The sequence below is a fragment of the Rhinatrema bivittatum genome, chromosome 3, assembly GCF_901001135.1.
Source record: "Rhinatrema bivittatum chromosome 3, aRhiBiv1.1, whole genome shotgun sequence".
Taxonomy (NCBI): domain Eukaryota; kingdom Metazoa; phylum Chordata; class Amphibia; order Gymnophiona; family Rhinatrematidae; genus Rhinatrema; species Rhinatrema bivittatum.
In genome coordinates, this window is record NC_042617.1 from 44031560 (window position 1) to 44047579 (window position 16020).

General features: G+C 43.8%; 1 protein-coding gene across 1 annotated transcript in view; it reads right to left on the reverse strand.

The window, feature by feature from the left end:
* The window catches only part of SPATA17 (spermatogenesis associated 17), a 544292-nt gene that overhangs the window by 170115 nt on the left and 358157 nt on the right, over nt 1-16020 (reverse strand). Inside the window, exon 7 of the mRNA XM_029593186.1 lies at nt 5221-5424. Within this exon, the coding sequence (XP_029449046.1) occupies nt 5221-5424 (204 nt within the window). The remainder of the gene's footprint in view (nt 1-5220; nt 5425-16020) is intronic.

The window sequence follows — 16020 nt, forward strand, 5'->3', positions numbered from 1 at the left end:
GACAACAAGGCAGACTAGAGTTAGACTGGGCAGTTCAGTGTGGCTACGGCAAGGTATGATGAGTAGGCAGGGCTTAAGCTCAGGAATGGAATGGAGACTGAAGTACAGGAATGGAGTACAGGTTGGTGGGAAGCTCAGGAATGGAGTACGGACTGGACTGAAGTACAGGAATGGAGTACAGGCTGGAGTGAAGCTCAGGAGTGGAGTGCAGGCTGGAGTAAAGCTTGGGAATGGCGTACAGGCTGGGCTGAAGCTGCATGGAGTAAGAGTGAACTGGAGCACTGGAGGTCATGGGAGTAAGGGTGAACTCAGGGACAGACTGGAACACATGACTCAGACAGGACAGAACCGGACAGGACAAACACAGAACATAAACACAAAGCCAGAAGGCAACAACAAGGAAGGCCTTGAGAGATAAGGCAGAAAGAGGCCTAGAGTCCAGGAAGAGACCTAGGGAGGTCTCAGGACTAGCCCAGGCCTGAAGGCCTGAAGGCCAGAGGCAATGAAAGCCCTGGAGCAGGCTGCAAGGCAAGGGAAGTTCAGGAGGCCTGCAGGCCACAGGGCAAAGCTGAAGACAGAAGGCTGGATGGCCACAAAACAAGGCAGAAAAAGACCAAGGTCAGAAGGCCTGGCGGCCACTCAGAGAACCAAAGATAGGCCTTAGAAGGCCGCAAGGCAGAGGTGGCTAGAGCAAGGAGCAGAATAGCACTTAATGCCAAAGCACTGAGGGGAAGAACAGACAGGGTTAAGTAGGGCATGAGTCTGGGTGTGGTGTGGGCAGGAGAGAAGGGCTTGGCCAGCCAGGGTCAAGAGCTCATAAAAATCCTCTGGTGGTGCGGAGGCTGTAGGACTGGCAGAGGCCAAGGACCAAAGATGTGCTGGAAGGTACGGTTCTGAGCAGGGTTCACCAGGGTCCCCTGATGGAGGAGTGGCTACGTAGTAGCCTGAACTGTAACAGGCGGCTTTTAAAAGCCACTTGGAGCACGACGACCCAACATATTCATGCATCCCCTAGAGAGATGACTAATACATTATAAATAAATAAATAACTATCACACGGGTTACATTTTGTGTGCTAATATGGCCACTGTCACAGAAAAGCTTAACTACACCTCCTTAAGGTGTACTGTAGTTAAGTTTCTTGCAATAATGGCTACGCATTGACATTCATGCATTTTAATGCATGTCATTAACAATGCGAACATAGGTAATGAGCTGATTTAAATAACATTCATTATACAACTCATTACCTATTTTTGCATGGATTTTGCAGTGATGTTTGCAATAGCTAACTAATGTGTAATAAAAAGAGAAATAATGCAAGCAAAACTTTGCAAATGGAACAGCGTGCGTAATTTGCTGATTTAGCACACATTAATGTTTGAGCCCAGCAGCGCACCTTGGTACATCAATATCCTAGTCAGAGCTTTTGAATAGAACTCATTGAGATCGTCCAAGCTGGTCTCTGACCTAAATAAACTGGGAAGCACAGCTCTTTTGAAAATGAGGGGTGACTGGAATTCCCCATAATGGTAAAACGCATAATTTTGCTATGCAAGCCTCCTAAAAATGACTTATATCACACTTTGGTTCTGAGGAATAGCCAATATGAACTCACTTGGATTATTTAGTAGCAATGTTAAAGTAAGTATAATTTAGCAGTGACTGAAAGTTTTGCTGTGTCATTAATTACATCTTATTTTCCTACTGCCATTGTGTTCTGACAAAGAATTAGGGAAACAATGTGAAAATAGATGGAGAATTTGTGGCTTTCTTCTTAAAGCTCTCCTCTTTAAATAGGTTATCACTAACAAGTCACAGCTGGAGGTACTGCAAGCACTGAGTGAAGACTGTGGGGCTAATAAAAAGAAATGATTCACGCCTCATTTATGTTCACTTATGTTTTACATTAATAGAAACCAATAATAGGAACCAGTTACCATAAAAGTCATGGACCGTAAATAACACAAATGGCAAATAAGTATCATCTAGTACTTTTCACAGCTGGACAAAAGGATTGCTATATTTGAAAGCAGTTAATGGATTTTTATTGGAACTTTACTCTTTAAAGGCACAGTGGCTTGATTCTAAAGTATTCTTTAAAGATTGTTAAAAACCCCACACAAAAGTTCATTTTGTGCAAGTATATTTCTGATGCGTTTTATTTGCGGAAAAATCATTCTTTTGATACTTATACCTTTTGTGCCTTAAATAACATCTAACCAAGACATAATTTGTTTATTAGGAGGCTTTGTAGGAAATACTGCGTATGCATGACACAAGTATATTTCTGATGCGTTTTATTTGCGGAAAAATCATTCTTTTGATACTTATACCTTTTGTGCCTTAAATAACATCTAACCAAGACATAATTTGTTTATTAGGAGGCTTTGTAGGAAATACTGCGTATGCATGACACAAAGTTTTGAGTTGGCTACCCATCTTGTTATTATATTTTCTGTTTTAGCAGCTGTGCTAAGGGAGATGGATTAAAGATAGGGAAATCCTCCAGGTATCCACAAATGAAGGATACCCTCAGCCTCAAACCTCCCTGTCACCAGAGGCATTGAAAAAACGTTAGGGCAAGATCTTAATGGACAGGAAGGTCAACGAGTAGGAGAAAGGCTGCAAGGTCAAGAGATACATTGTCACCCATTAAACTACAATTTTAGTTTTTCTCTTTATTAAGTCCTCCTTAATTTCTCATACTTCCATTTTTACCTTTTAGAGGCTGATAGTCAAAAAAAAGTCAAACTTTAGATATGTTAGCACCCAGGGCCGTTGCTAGCTTTTTTGCTGCCCTGTGCAAACAATTACTGTACTGCCCCTCTCCCCCCTTGTTCGTTCACTGTCTGTCCCAGGCCCAACAAAAAAAAAAATCCAGGGCCCCCCTCAGTGATACAAACTTTGAAAACTGATACCATCCTCCTCCCCCCTCCGGTATTAGGTGCCCTAGGCAAACCTTATAGCCTTGCACAATGCCCCCCTACCCCCCAATCTCCCCCCTCGGCCCACTCCACACACATAGTTAAAACCTATGCATTTATAATAACATTTTACATGAAAAATATCAAAGTACCATATTCTGAGGTAAAAATATCACTTACATTATATTTACATGCACTGCTGAGTGCAGAAATCCCTGCATAAACACACTTGGAGCCCATATGGTATTAGGCCTATTGTGACATGTGTTGTGTGTGAGCTTGACCTTCCAAAAGCCCTAAAACACTAATACACTTCCTATTATTTATTTATTTTATTTTTATTTTAACATGTTTTGTATACCGTATATTCGGTTTTGCCAGCATAACGGTTTACATTAGGAGAGTGACAAGAGTTTTAACAAATACAATTTAAAGATAAAGCTGGGTAGCAATGGGGGTAAAAGGGGTTAGATTATATAGGGAACATTTAGATTTCTGTTATAGAGTTTGTGGCTTGATTAGTCTGTCATAAGTTGATAGGATGGTGTCTTTGTTTTCTTTGGAGTTGTCTGGTTGGGAGTTTATTGGTGTTGATAGTTGAGATCTTCTGAAAAAGCTCTGGTAAAAAGCCAGGTTTTTAATTCTTTTTTGAAAGTTTTGGTATCAACTTGGGTTCTTAGATTTAGGGGTAAGGCGTTCCATAGCGATGGGCTGGCGATGGATATAGCTTTCTCTCGGGTTGATACTAGGAGAAAACCTCACCTCGGTCACACATGCAGAACATAAACAGACCTTCACCAAATACAGAAAAGAGCAACTATAAAGTAGAAATATAAACGTGACAAAACCTGAACTGGAAACTACAAGAAGCCAGACTCTCTGGGCAGTGGAACAATAAAAGCCAGAACCATCACCATTCCTCAAACATCAAGAAATAAAATAAATACATAGGGGCAGATTTTAAAAGCCCTACGCGCCGAGCCTATTTTGCATAGGCCCGGCGACACGCGTATGTCCTGGGGCTTTATGAAAGAGGTGGGGCGGGGGTGGGGTGGGCCGAATTGGGGGCAGGACCGAGGCCTCCAGCACAGCAGCCCGGAGGCAGGCGCAATTATGCAATAAAGGTTAGGGGGGTTTAGGTAGGGCTGGGGGGCGGGTTAGGTAGGGGAAAGGAGGGGAAGGTGGGGGTCGGACGGCAGAGGGAACAGGGAAAGCCATCGGGGCTCCCCTAGGGCTCGGCGCGCACAAGGTCCACAGGTTATTCCTCCTCTGCTGCTGTTGCCGCCAGTTTGAATCTTCTTTGTTGGAAAGAGCAGCCTTTCTGCACCTCCTCCTGCATGCTGGCCCCGCGGTAATTCAACACTCGCGATGCTAGCACTTCCTGTATTCTCATTTAGTGCATCATGAGATAAGAATACAACAAGTGCTAGCACCGCGAGTGTTGAATTACCATTGGGCCAGCACCTGAAGAGGAGCTGCAGGACGGGATTCTTCCATCACCGGTGGGATGGGGTCCACCGGCGGCTGCATGGGCCTCCTGCTTCTTCCACTGCTGGTGGGATAGGGTCCACCGGCGGTAGCACAGGCCTCTCCTTGCTCCTGACGCCTCCCCCCTCCTGGGTGTACCTTCCCATGCAATTGCTCGGTTTGCACACCCGGTCACTCCAGGCCTATCAGCACCTAATTTAGGAGGTTAGGTGCCTATTTTCAGCCAGCTACCTAGGTTTTCAGCTGAAAATTCACCTACACTTGGATACCTAAAACTAAATGTAGGGCTGCTATTCATTAACCTACTTTTAGGCCCCTATGTTAGGTGCCTAGTGCTAAAAATCACTGCTAAGCATCTAACTTTTTTTCTCCCTAACTATGCCCCATAATCACCCATGTTTTAAGATATTAAATTTAAGAGACTAGAAAAACTAATCACCTAACTTTAGGAACTTAGCCACTGTAAAGTTTCAAAAGGAGCCTAACTCCCAAAGTTAGGATCCAAAACCCTTTAAAAATGTACCTCTTTGTATCCTAGGGCTATTTTCAAATTTGGACTTTTGTAAACTCAGATAACATTCAGAACCAGATATTAATATATGTCTTGTATTAGTAGGTCTTTTGACAGAAGTATTTGGAACTTCTGTGTAGCAGTCAAATCTTTATACAGTGTTCATTTCTTTGTCATTAAGAATTCAGACAAGATTTATGTATAAGGAATCATACTTATCTATTGTTGAATTACAAATCAAAATAAATAAAATAAAATCAATAGTATTAGTTTTGTTAAGAAGTATTAACATACCTGAGGTTTCTGTTTCCCAATGGGAGGCAGAGGTTGTACTATAGGGAAAGAAAATGAGGCCAACTCTGCTGACATATCAACAATCCCACAACTATCATCCTTCTTTGCTTGACGTTCCCAGGGATTTAAAGGTTTTGCTTTCTTTAACCGGAGCTCCATTTCATCAGGAAATTGTCTGTATGGTGAGTTATAGACACCTGCAATCTAAATTCAAAATACATTTTTAAGGTGCTTTCAAACTTGTTTTTTGTTCTCGTGCATTTGAATGAAAATACTGAAGAACACGTAGATCAACTTTATAATGACTATATAAATCATTCATAAAATAGAAATAGATAAGATAATTAGATGTTCAAAATTTTGCCAAGAATACAGTGTTTCACCTATAGATTGCATGATCATATCCAGTTCATGCCGACAGTGACCATAAATAACTGCTGTATGAAAGGCACTTTGAGATCCATATTTAAATGAATTTGTCTGGCTAAGTTGGCACTTAGACGGACAAACCTTGGGGATATTGAAAGTCTCACCTGTTTGACCACTTCAAAATCATCTGGTTAATGACCTGATTTACTAAAGCTTTTCTCCATTCTGTCTATGGGGAAAAAAAAGCTTAGGGGGTAGATCTTTAAAAAATACGCGATCGCGTACTTTTGTTCGCGCACCAGGCGTGAACAAAAGTACGCTGGATTTTATAAGATACGTGTGTAGCCGCGCGTATCTTATAAAATCCGGGGTCGGCACGCGCAAGGGGGTGCACATTTGTGCAACCTGCGAGCGCCGAGCCCAGCGCGCACTGCCTGTTCCCTCCGAGGCCACTCCAATTTCGGAGCGGCCTCGGAGGGAACTTTCCTTCGCCCTCCCCCCACCTTCCCCTACCTAACCGACCCCCCCCCCGGCCCTATCTAACCCCCCCTCCTAACTTTGCACGCGCCGGCCGGCAGCCCCGCTCCGACCTCCGGTCCCGGGGGCTGGTCTGGAGGCCTCGACCACATCCCCGGGCCGGCGCCACGCCCCCGGGCCCGCCCCCGAAACGCCGTGGCACGCCCCCGAAACGCCGCGTCGTTTCGGGAACGCCCCCGGACACGCCCCCTCCCTCCCCTTTTCGAAAGCCCCGGGACTTACGCGCGTCCCGGGGCTTTAGGCACGCCGGCGCGCAGGGCTTTTAAAATCCGCCCCTTAGTCATTAGCCAGCTAACAATTTGGCCAATTAAATCAGGGGAGCTTTTGAGTGGAGCAAAGTTAGCTGGATTACATAACCTGATAACGTCAATGTTAAGCATTAGCCGGTTAATTTATCTGGGTCTGTATACCTGAATAACTTTAGCCATAACTGGCTATATTCAAAATACCAATGATACAACAAATGGTTTTGGATATTAAAAATTATAATGCTGTCAGAGATCCCTTCGTATCCTTGCTGCATGCTCTGGTGGAGGGAATGCCCAAGAACACTATAAGACTGGTAGCCCAGATTTTGGTGGAGGCGAAATGCGAAACTACAGCTAATTGGAAACAAATTGGAATTCCCCTAAGCAGTCTATAAGAGGTTGTTAGGAGGGGGGATGGCCATGGCACATCTGTCAGCTTTGAGAAGGAATATGCACACGGAGATTGTCCGCACATGGGTGAAGTTTCTTGAATGTCTTGAATCAAGACATTTTGAGACGGCTTCCGTCCTGCTATGAGGAATATACTTAACAGAGAACATGTAAATGAAGAATGAGATTGAATATTGAGCTCCTGATGAAGCAGCGGTTGCCGCAAAACTTCGGCCGTAGGTTGAGCTTTTTCTACATCAATTTTATAAAAAAAAGATTACTATAAATTATCTGATAAAAATCGTAAGAAATTGAAAACAGAAAGAAAAAATACAAAAACTGCTTGCCGCAGATGATTAGAGGTCCGGGCGGGTCTCCTTTGAATATACAGAGATCGCGCTGTCAGGCTTGATGATGCGGCCAAATATTTAAAAAAATTAAAAACTAAAAAAATTTTTTTGGGGAAGTGGCATTGCGATAAGAAATTCATTAAATAACATTTCCTTTTGTTGATGCCAGTGGCCTTTAGCCATTACCAATAACATTGCTAGCAAGTTATGCCCACTAATAATGAAAGAAATAAACTCCACACCTAACACCAAACAACCATGGTACACACCTGAATTAAAAACCATGAAACTCAACCTCAGAACACAGGAAAGGTTATGGCGCAAAAACCCTTCCCCAACGCAACTAGCAAAGTGCAAAACCCTTTTGCATGCTTACCGTGAAAACACACTTAAAACTAAGGGAGATTTCTATGCCCTAAGGGGTAGATTTTAAAAGAAGCGCGATCAGCCTACTTTTGCTTGCGCATCAGACTCAAGCAAAAGTACGCTGGATTTTAGTAGATACGCGCGGAGCCGCGCGTATCCACTAAAATCCTGGATCGGCGCGCGCAAGGCTATCGATTTTGTATAGCCTGCGCGCGCCGAGCCGCGCTGCCTCCCCCCGTTCCCTCCAAGGCCGCTCCGAAATCGGAGCGGCCTCGGAGGGAACTTTCCTTTGCCCTCCCCTCACCTTACCCTCCCTTCCCCTACCTAACCCACCCACCCGGCCCTGTCTACACCCCCCCCCTTACCTTTGTCGGGGGATTTACGCCTCCCGGAGGGAGACGTAAATCCCCGCGCGCCAGCGGGCCTGCTGCGCGCCGGGCCGCGACCTGGGGGCGGGTACGGAGGGCGCGGCCACGCCCCCGGGCCGTAGCCACGCCCCCGTACCCGCCCCCAAAACGCTGCCGATACGCCCCCGGAACGCCGCGACGACCGGGCCCGCCCCCCGACACGCCCCCGACACGCCCCCCCTCCGAGAACCCCGGGACTTACGCGAGTCCCGGGGCTCTGCGCGCGCCGGGAGGCCTATGTAAAATAGGCTTCCCGGCGCGCAGGGCCCTGCTCGCGTAAATCCGCCCGGTTTTGGGCGGATTTACGCGAGCAGGGCTCTGAAAATCCGCCCCTAAGGATACATAATCTCCGCTTCAACCCCAAAGCCCTATTTTCATTCGTCTCAGATCTAACCAAAACACCAATAAACTCTATACCTAGCGATGAAGCCAAAATAAATGTGAAGAACTAGCACAATACTTCCATGATAAGATTACTAACCTCACTACCCACTTCACCAATTCCACATCACCCATTAAAACCTCCTCTAAAAATACCAACGTCAACTTTAGCACCTTTGAGACCACTGCCTCCACACAAAATGAATCAATTTTAAAAAGAATGAGACCATCTACCCACCCTCCAGACACGATCCCAACTAAAACACTCCTTTACATCCCCAACACAATATCCCAATCCATAGCTGACATTGTTAATAAATCCATGACACTTGGAAATGTACCCAATCCACTTAAACAAGCTATTGTAAAACCTTTACTCAAGAGACTGAAACTTGATCCATTAGATCTAGCCAACTACCGCCCCATATCTAACTTACCTCTCTTAGCAAAAATTCTTGAAAAGACTGTCAACACCCAATTAACTGACTACCTGGATCAACACCACATTCTTTTTCCATCCCAACACGGCTTCCGAAAACATTTCAGCAAAGAGACACCTCTGACCTCCCTATCAGACTACATCCTCAAAGGCATAGACAAGGGCCAAACATTCATATTAGCCCTCCTGGATATTTCCACAGCCCTCGACACCATTAGCCACAAGATCCTTCTTGACAGGCTATCTGAAATTGGAATCTCAGGGATCCCACTCCTCTGGTTTAAATCTTATCTCACCGACAGACACTTCAAAGTCAAAATAGGCAATTATGAATCCAGGGCTATCAGTATAACACGAGGTGTTCCACAAGGCTCCTCACTATCCTCCACACTTTTTAATATTTACCTCCTGCCCTTCTGCCATCTCCTTGAGAATCTCGGCCTACCCCACTTCATATATGCCGATGATGTGCAAATCCTTATACCCATCAATGACACCCTCTCCAATGCTCTAAAAACATGGGATAAGGCCCTCACCTCCATCAAGAACCTCCTTACAAATCTCAATCTAGCTCTAAATACCAACAAAACTGAACTCATGATTATCGCACCCCCACTCCACAATCCCAAACCCGCAGCCTCCAACACCCCCCTCCCTCCCTTCCTTCTCACAACATGTACGTGACTTAAGCGTTACCATTGACACAGAATTCAACTTAAAGAAATTCATTAATGTCACCCTTAGAGACTGCTACTTCAAGCTTCACACACTAAAAAAACTAAAGCCCCTTCTACACCTCAGCGACTTCAGATAAGTACTACAAGCCCTCATCATGTCCAAACTAGACTACTCAAACGCACTTCTACTAGGCCTTCCCAAAAACTCCATTGCCCCCTTACAACTGCTACAAAATGCCGCAGCACGTATTTTAACAAGCACCAAAAAAAAAGAGCATATTACTCCCATCCTAAAACAACTCTACTGGCTTCCTATAGCCTCCAGGATCCACTTTAAGACACTCTCCCTCATACACAAAGCCATCCACAATCCAAATATGCAATGGATCAGCGACTCCCTACAGTTTCACTCCTCCACCAGACCTACCCGCATGCAGTACCTTGCCACTTTAAAAACACCCTCCCCTAGACTCACTCATCTCACCTCAATCAAGGAATGCTCACTTTCCATAGCAGGTCCAGTGCTATGGAACTCCATGCCCACCTACTTACACCGAGAATTCTGGCCAAAAAAATTCAAGCAGAAACTCAAAACCTGGTTGCTCAAACAAGCTTACCCCTGAGACCTTCTCTTCGGCACTTTCCTCCTCCCCCCCTCTCACTTCCCTTCCCTACCATTTTTCACAGCCCTCTGTTTTAAAGTTATAATGTGTATTCACCCCTCAGCAACATATTCTTTTATGTTGCCAGCGACCTAACAACATTTGTTCCTCTTCTTAAAGCCCCCCTCACAGTATATCTCCACATCTTATAGCCCCCTAGCTTACCTCATCTTATAGCACCCCCTGTCAATATCTTAAAGTTAACGCTTGTACTCAATTCCACCACTTGTACATAGTTAAAGAAGATTAATGTAAATATATATATTCTAAACAAAAATATTGTACTTTATAACTTCTATCCTCAATTATAGATTCCCTCCTTAGCTCACCCCACTTAGTAGATCCTTGTTAATATGCTCCCCACTCCCCAGTTTCATAATAAGTTCTACTGTAAAGCCACTTTGGCTGCATTTCTGTTTTAATGGTAACCGATGTGATGTTATTAACAAATGTCGGTATATAAAAACGTTGAATAAATAAATAAACCATGTGACAAGGGCTACTGGTGACATTGGCTGGCCCAATGTACATGGTAGGGGCAATGGCATTTAGCCCTATATTCTGTATCCTTTTAACCAGTTCACAATCCACAATTGCCTGCTATCCCATGATTTTTTAATTTTCTCAAGAGTGTTTCATGAGAGACTTTGTCAAATGCTTTCTGAAAATTCAGATACACTATATGCACTGGCTCACCATTATCCACATCTTTATGAACCCCTTCAAAAAATGTGGCAAACTGATGAGGCAAGACTTCTCTTGGCTATATCGATGTCTGTCCATATGTTCTGTAATTTTGTTCTTTAGAATAGTGTGATAGACACTATATAACCCCAGAAAGACTATGTAAGGAATCAATAGAAGGTGCCCTGAGGGAGGGAAAACTTGGGAGAGATCTCCAGGGCAAATGAGGAATTGGAATAGGAGAAAGACTTCAATTCCCAGAAAACATAGGGGCTGTGAAGAAGGAGCATCTGAAAGTAGAGAGGGGGGAACCTTCCAGGTTGACAAACTAGAGAGAGTAGCAAATGAAAGAGTTGACAAACTAAAGAGTAGTAAACCACCTGGACTGGATGGTATGCATCCCAGAGTTCTGAAGGAACTAAAAAATGAAATTTCAGATCTATTAGTTAAAATCTGTAACCTATAATTAAAATCATCCATTCTACCTGAAGACTGGAGGGGGGCCAATGTAACCCCAATATTTAAAAAGGGCTCTGGGGTGATCTGGGAAACTATAGACCAGTGAGCCTGATTTAGTACCAGGAAAAATAGTGGAAATTATTCTAAAGATCAAAATAACAGAGAATATAGAAATACACAGTTTAATGGAACCCAGTCAGCATGGATTTACATAAAGAATGTCTTGCATCACAAATCTTCTTAATTTATTTGAAGGGGTTAATAAACATGTAGTAACGGTGAACTGGTAGATGTAGTACATTTGGATTTTCAGAAGACATTTGACAAAGTTCCTCAAGAGAAGCTTCTAAGAAAACTTAAAAGTCATGGGATAGGAGGCGATGTCCTTTCATGGATTACAAACTGGTTAAAAGACAGGAAACAGAAAGTAGGATTAAATAGTCAATTTTCTCAGTGGAAAAGGGTAAACGGTAGAGTGCCTCGGGGATCTGTACTTGGACTGGTGCTTTTCAATATATTTATAAATGATCTGGAAAGGAATACAATGAGAGAGATAATCAATTTTGCAGATGATACAAAATACATTCAGAATAGTTAAATCACAAGCGGATTGTGATAAATTACAGGAGGACCTTGCAAAACTGGAAAACTGGATATTCAAATAGCAGATGAAATTTAATTTTGACAAGTGCATGGTAATGCATATAGGGAAAAATAACCCATAGTGTAGTTATACAATATTAGGTTCCATATTAGGAGCTACCACCTAAGAAAAAGATCTAAGCATCATAATGGATAATACATTGAAATCATTGGCTCAGTATGCTGCGGCAGTCAAAAAAAGCAAACAGAATCTTAGGAATTATTAGGAAGGAATCGTGAATAAAATGGAAAATGTCATAATGCCTCTGAATCGCTCCATGGTGAGAGAGCACCTTGGGTACTGTGTACAATTCTGGTCACAACATCTTCTCATTGGAGAAGGTACAGAAAAGGGTGACCAAAATGATAAAGGGGATGGAACAGCTCCCCTATGAGGAAAGACTAAAGAGGTTAGGACTGTTCAGCTTGGAGAAGAGACGGCTGAATGAGGATATAATAGAGGTCTATAAAATCATGAGAAGTCTAGAATGGGTAAATGTAAATCAGTTATTTACTCTTTCATATAACAAATGGGGGCAGATAACTGCTTATCTGTGGAAGAGACACTGCTGTGGGTGGTTGTTACAGTGGCTTTAGAAAAGATAGAGTAAACCTAGCTGCCGGCAATGGTAGGGAGTGACAATGGGATCAGGGTTTCCAGGACCAGGCCTACCAGACACAGCCCTAGGTGTCATGGTCCACTCCTCTAAGGACAGAGAAAAGGTTCAATGGCTAAGAAAAGGAGTACCTTGAGAGGACAGGTGATCTAGAGCTGCTGTCTTCTTCCTAATGCAGCCACTGTTCTCCTTGGGTTGAGCCCTTGGATGCCAGCAACCATAAGGACTTCCACATGAGAGCAGGAAATAGAGTAGACTGAAGACCAGAACCAGAGTAGGAAGCAGGAGCATAGTTGAACATCAACAGCAGATCAGGTATCAGGAACACGGCCAGGCAACAAAATAACACAGAGCAAACTCAGTATTGGCTGTTGGGCATTAAAGATTTGGCAAGTTGGAGTTCCTTATATACAGCTTTTTGGGCAATACCTAATGCTGTCCCAATTAGGAGCTTCCAGAAGGTCCTCCATTTAGGGGCATCAGAGAAGGGATGAAAAATATAAAGAGGTGGGGCTTCCCCCAAAGACTAGCTTGAAATAGTCCAGATGTGGGTCTCCTTATCTTTGCTTCGCTTGATATTTACTCAAACTACCAAGGCCTCAGGTTCGATAACCATTGCCCATGAAACTAGGCAGGCTACTGAGCGAGGCTTGCTGTCTCAAAAGGAAACATGCTGTTACTTTAAAAGAGAACTGCTCAGAGTCATAAGGAATTTCTTGTCTTGCTGGATGTAGACATATGCTATAGAGACAGTAAGATATTGAATTATCCTGGGATTTTAGCTTTGCAATCTGAACTTACCAGGTGAGAAATGTTTACCCTAATGTACTCCATTAACATTCCAGAGAAGGAATGGGGCTCTAAGATATTAGAGATTCTAAGATATTATCTTTGCAATCTGAACTTACCAGGAGAATTGTGTTTACCCTAATGCACTGCACCTACACTCCACAGAAGGAACGGAGTACATGTGGAAGAGTGTGAGGGCCTCTGGGGTCTGAAGGAAGCTGCTTTTGAAGTCCAAACTAATGTTCTAGTCTTCCCCGGTTAAGCAGAGGAGTAGAGCAAATTTGGCAGCTGGAGACGGAACGGGGAATTTCAAGGTTCGACTACAGAAGAGAACACCAAAAAGGCCAGTGCCCCATATGATAATTTTAGTGGTAAAGGTGGGATTGAGAAGCCCTAAGCAGCAGAGGAAATCTGAGACTAGGAAAGCATGGACCCTTAGAAATGTGAAGACACAAGAAAGAATAAGGAAAGAGTAACCTATTCTACCAGTGGTTGGAAACTAGGGTGTAATCCATAGCGGGAGTCTTTTTCTTATAAGGCTTAAAAGTATATGCCTTACGGTAAGGGTAAGGCATATACTTTTATGCCTTACCCTGGTAACCACTAGTCACTGGCTGGATGGCAGGTCAGAAAGAAAAAAGGAGGAAAAAATCCCTTTGGGGAGGTGTTTGTGTTGGTGCTATACTTATTTTTTTTTCCTCTCTGTTTCCCAAGGCCCAGGATGAGCCTGGTCAGAGAGCATGTGAAAGTGGATGGCAGGAAGAAGAAGGGATGAGGAAAGCCTACCTGCCATAGGTCAATATTTTAATTTGAAAAGCTAGAAGGGAGTAAGAAAGGGGAAATCCTCCTAGGGGAACACGTTTTAAAATTTTAGGGTTAATTTTCAAAAGGTTTAAATGTGTAAAATTGGCATATGGATGTATCTGTAGTGTGTACACACATATATGCCATTTTGTAAACATCACACGCATCCATGTATTTGTTAACAAGGAAAAAGAGGTGATTTAGGGATGTTTCAAGGTTGGGTTCAGAAGTACACACACAAGTTGCTATTTTGTAAGTGGTGTATGTGCATACATTATTGAACTTGTTTGTACACTTTTATACCTGCTAATAAACAGGTAGATTTTAAAAGCGTTTCTTGTGCAAATATGGTCTCTTACTTGTGTATGGAGGCCATGTGTGAGCAATGAGAATTTTAAGAAGCTGGGAAATACGCACGTACAAACCTGTGCGCACGTCAAGAATAAGGTAGAAAATGGGCAGGGCATGGGCATTCTTGGGTGGGGCCAAGACTTAAGCGCATAACCCCCACATTTTGCAAGGCTGACCATGGCAACACACTCTGTTACCTGCATAACTTTACTACTGGACTTGTTGAGGCACAAGTCTGGAGATTTTGGGTCACAGGAATCCTGAACACCCAGGGTTAGGGGGGGGGGGGGGGGGAGAGAGAGATAGAGAGTGAGAAAGAGGGCCTCTCTGACATTCAATATATCTCCCACTATAAGAGGGACAGTTTCGAGTCAGGCTGGGTTTTGGTGGGGCGGTGTTACATTGGTCTTCCTATGGCACAAGGGTCTGTAGACCCTTGTAACACTTCCCTCCCCACCAAAACCCACCCTGAATTGAAAGTTCCCCTCTTCGCTCACACCCTGCACCTAGCAGTGAAGGGGGTCCTGGGGCTGGGGTCCAGGGACCCAGAACATGTGTACTTGCATGGTTTACTAGAGAAATGTAGAAAAATAGCTGGGCACTTCCACCGACGTACGAAGGCAAGTGACCTTCTCCGTGAAAAGCAGGAGGAATTAGGGATGCCTCACAAGTGTCTCATTATAGATGTTGGTACCCACTAGAATTCAACCTACATGATGCAGCAGAGGCTAGACACCCCTGCATGTTCTGTCTTGGAAAATGATGATAGGTGTGCAGGCTCCCCTAGGATATCATGATTGGTCAGTGATGAGACAGCTAGTGAAAATCCTGAAGCCCTTTAAGGGTGCCACAAGCGCCACCTTGGGAGATGTCATCCCTATAGAAAACATCCTGTTAGAAAAGTTGGAGGGCTTTCAACAGGAAGAGGGAATGAGAGGTGAGGTGCTACGCTGTTTGGTGTCCTTGGAAAAGCAGATGACAGAGATATTAGGACCTCTGACCCCAAACCCCACATACATGCTCACCACATTATGTAATCCAAGTGTGAAATGGAGACTCGCACTATAGACCAACAATCTGATAAATATGAAGAACATTCTGACAGAGGAGGTCTGTCAACTAGAGTGCCAGAGGTTGAGGCAGAGGAGGGATGAGGAAACACCATCATTGTCTAGGTTAGACAGTAATGCAAGTCAGAGCAGCACTTTGTCATCGCCACATAGTACACTGTCCATCACAGTAATATGGAAACAATCATCACTTCTGTCTCAGACGATTGCTAAAGCAGCTGAGAAGAAAGACACACATCCGAAACCAGCAAAAGAGACTGCAGCTCAAATCTCAGTGACACAGATGCTTCCTTTTGGTTGGATGGATCATCTTTGGTTCTTTTTTTAAGAGAAGTAAAGCACTACCTATGGAGGGGGGGGGGGAAATCTCATATCTTATTAGCCCATCTCATGAAACCATGAGGAAAGCGGGGTTTAACTATGCCTAATCTGAAATTTTATAATATAGTAGCAAAATTATACCATATACGTGACTGATTTTAAGGGACTAATTATTATACATCATTGCGCTTTAAATTGGAGTTGGTAGCTCCTTTTTCCTTACCATTTGTCCTTTAC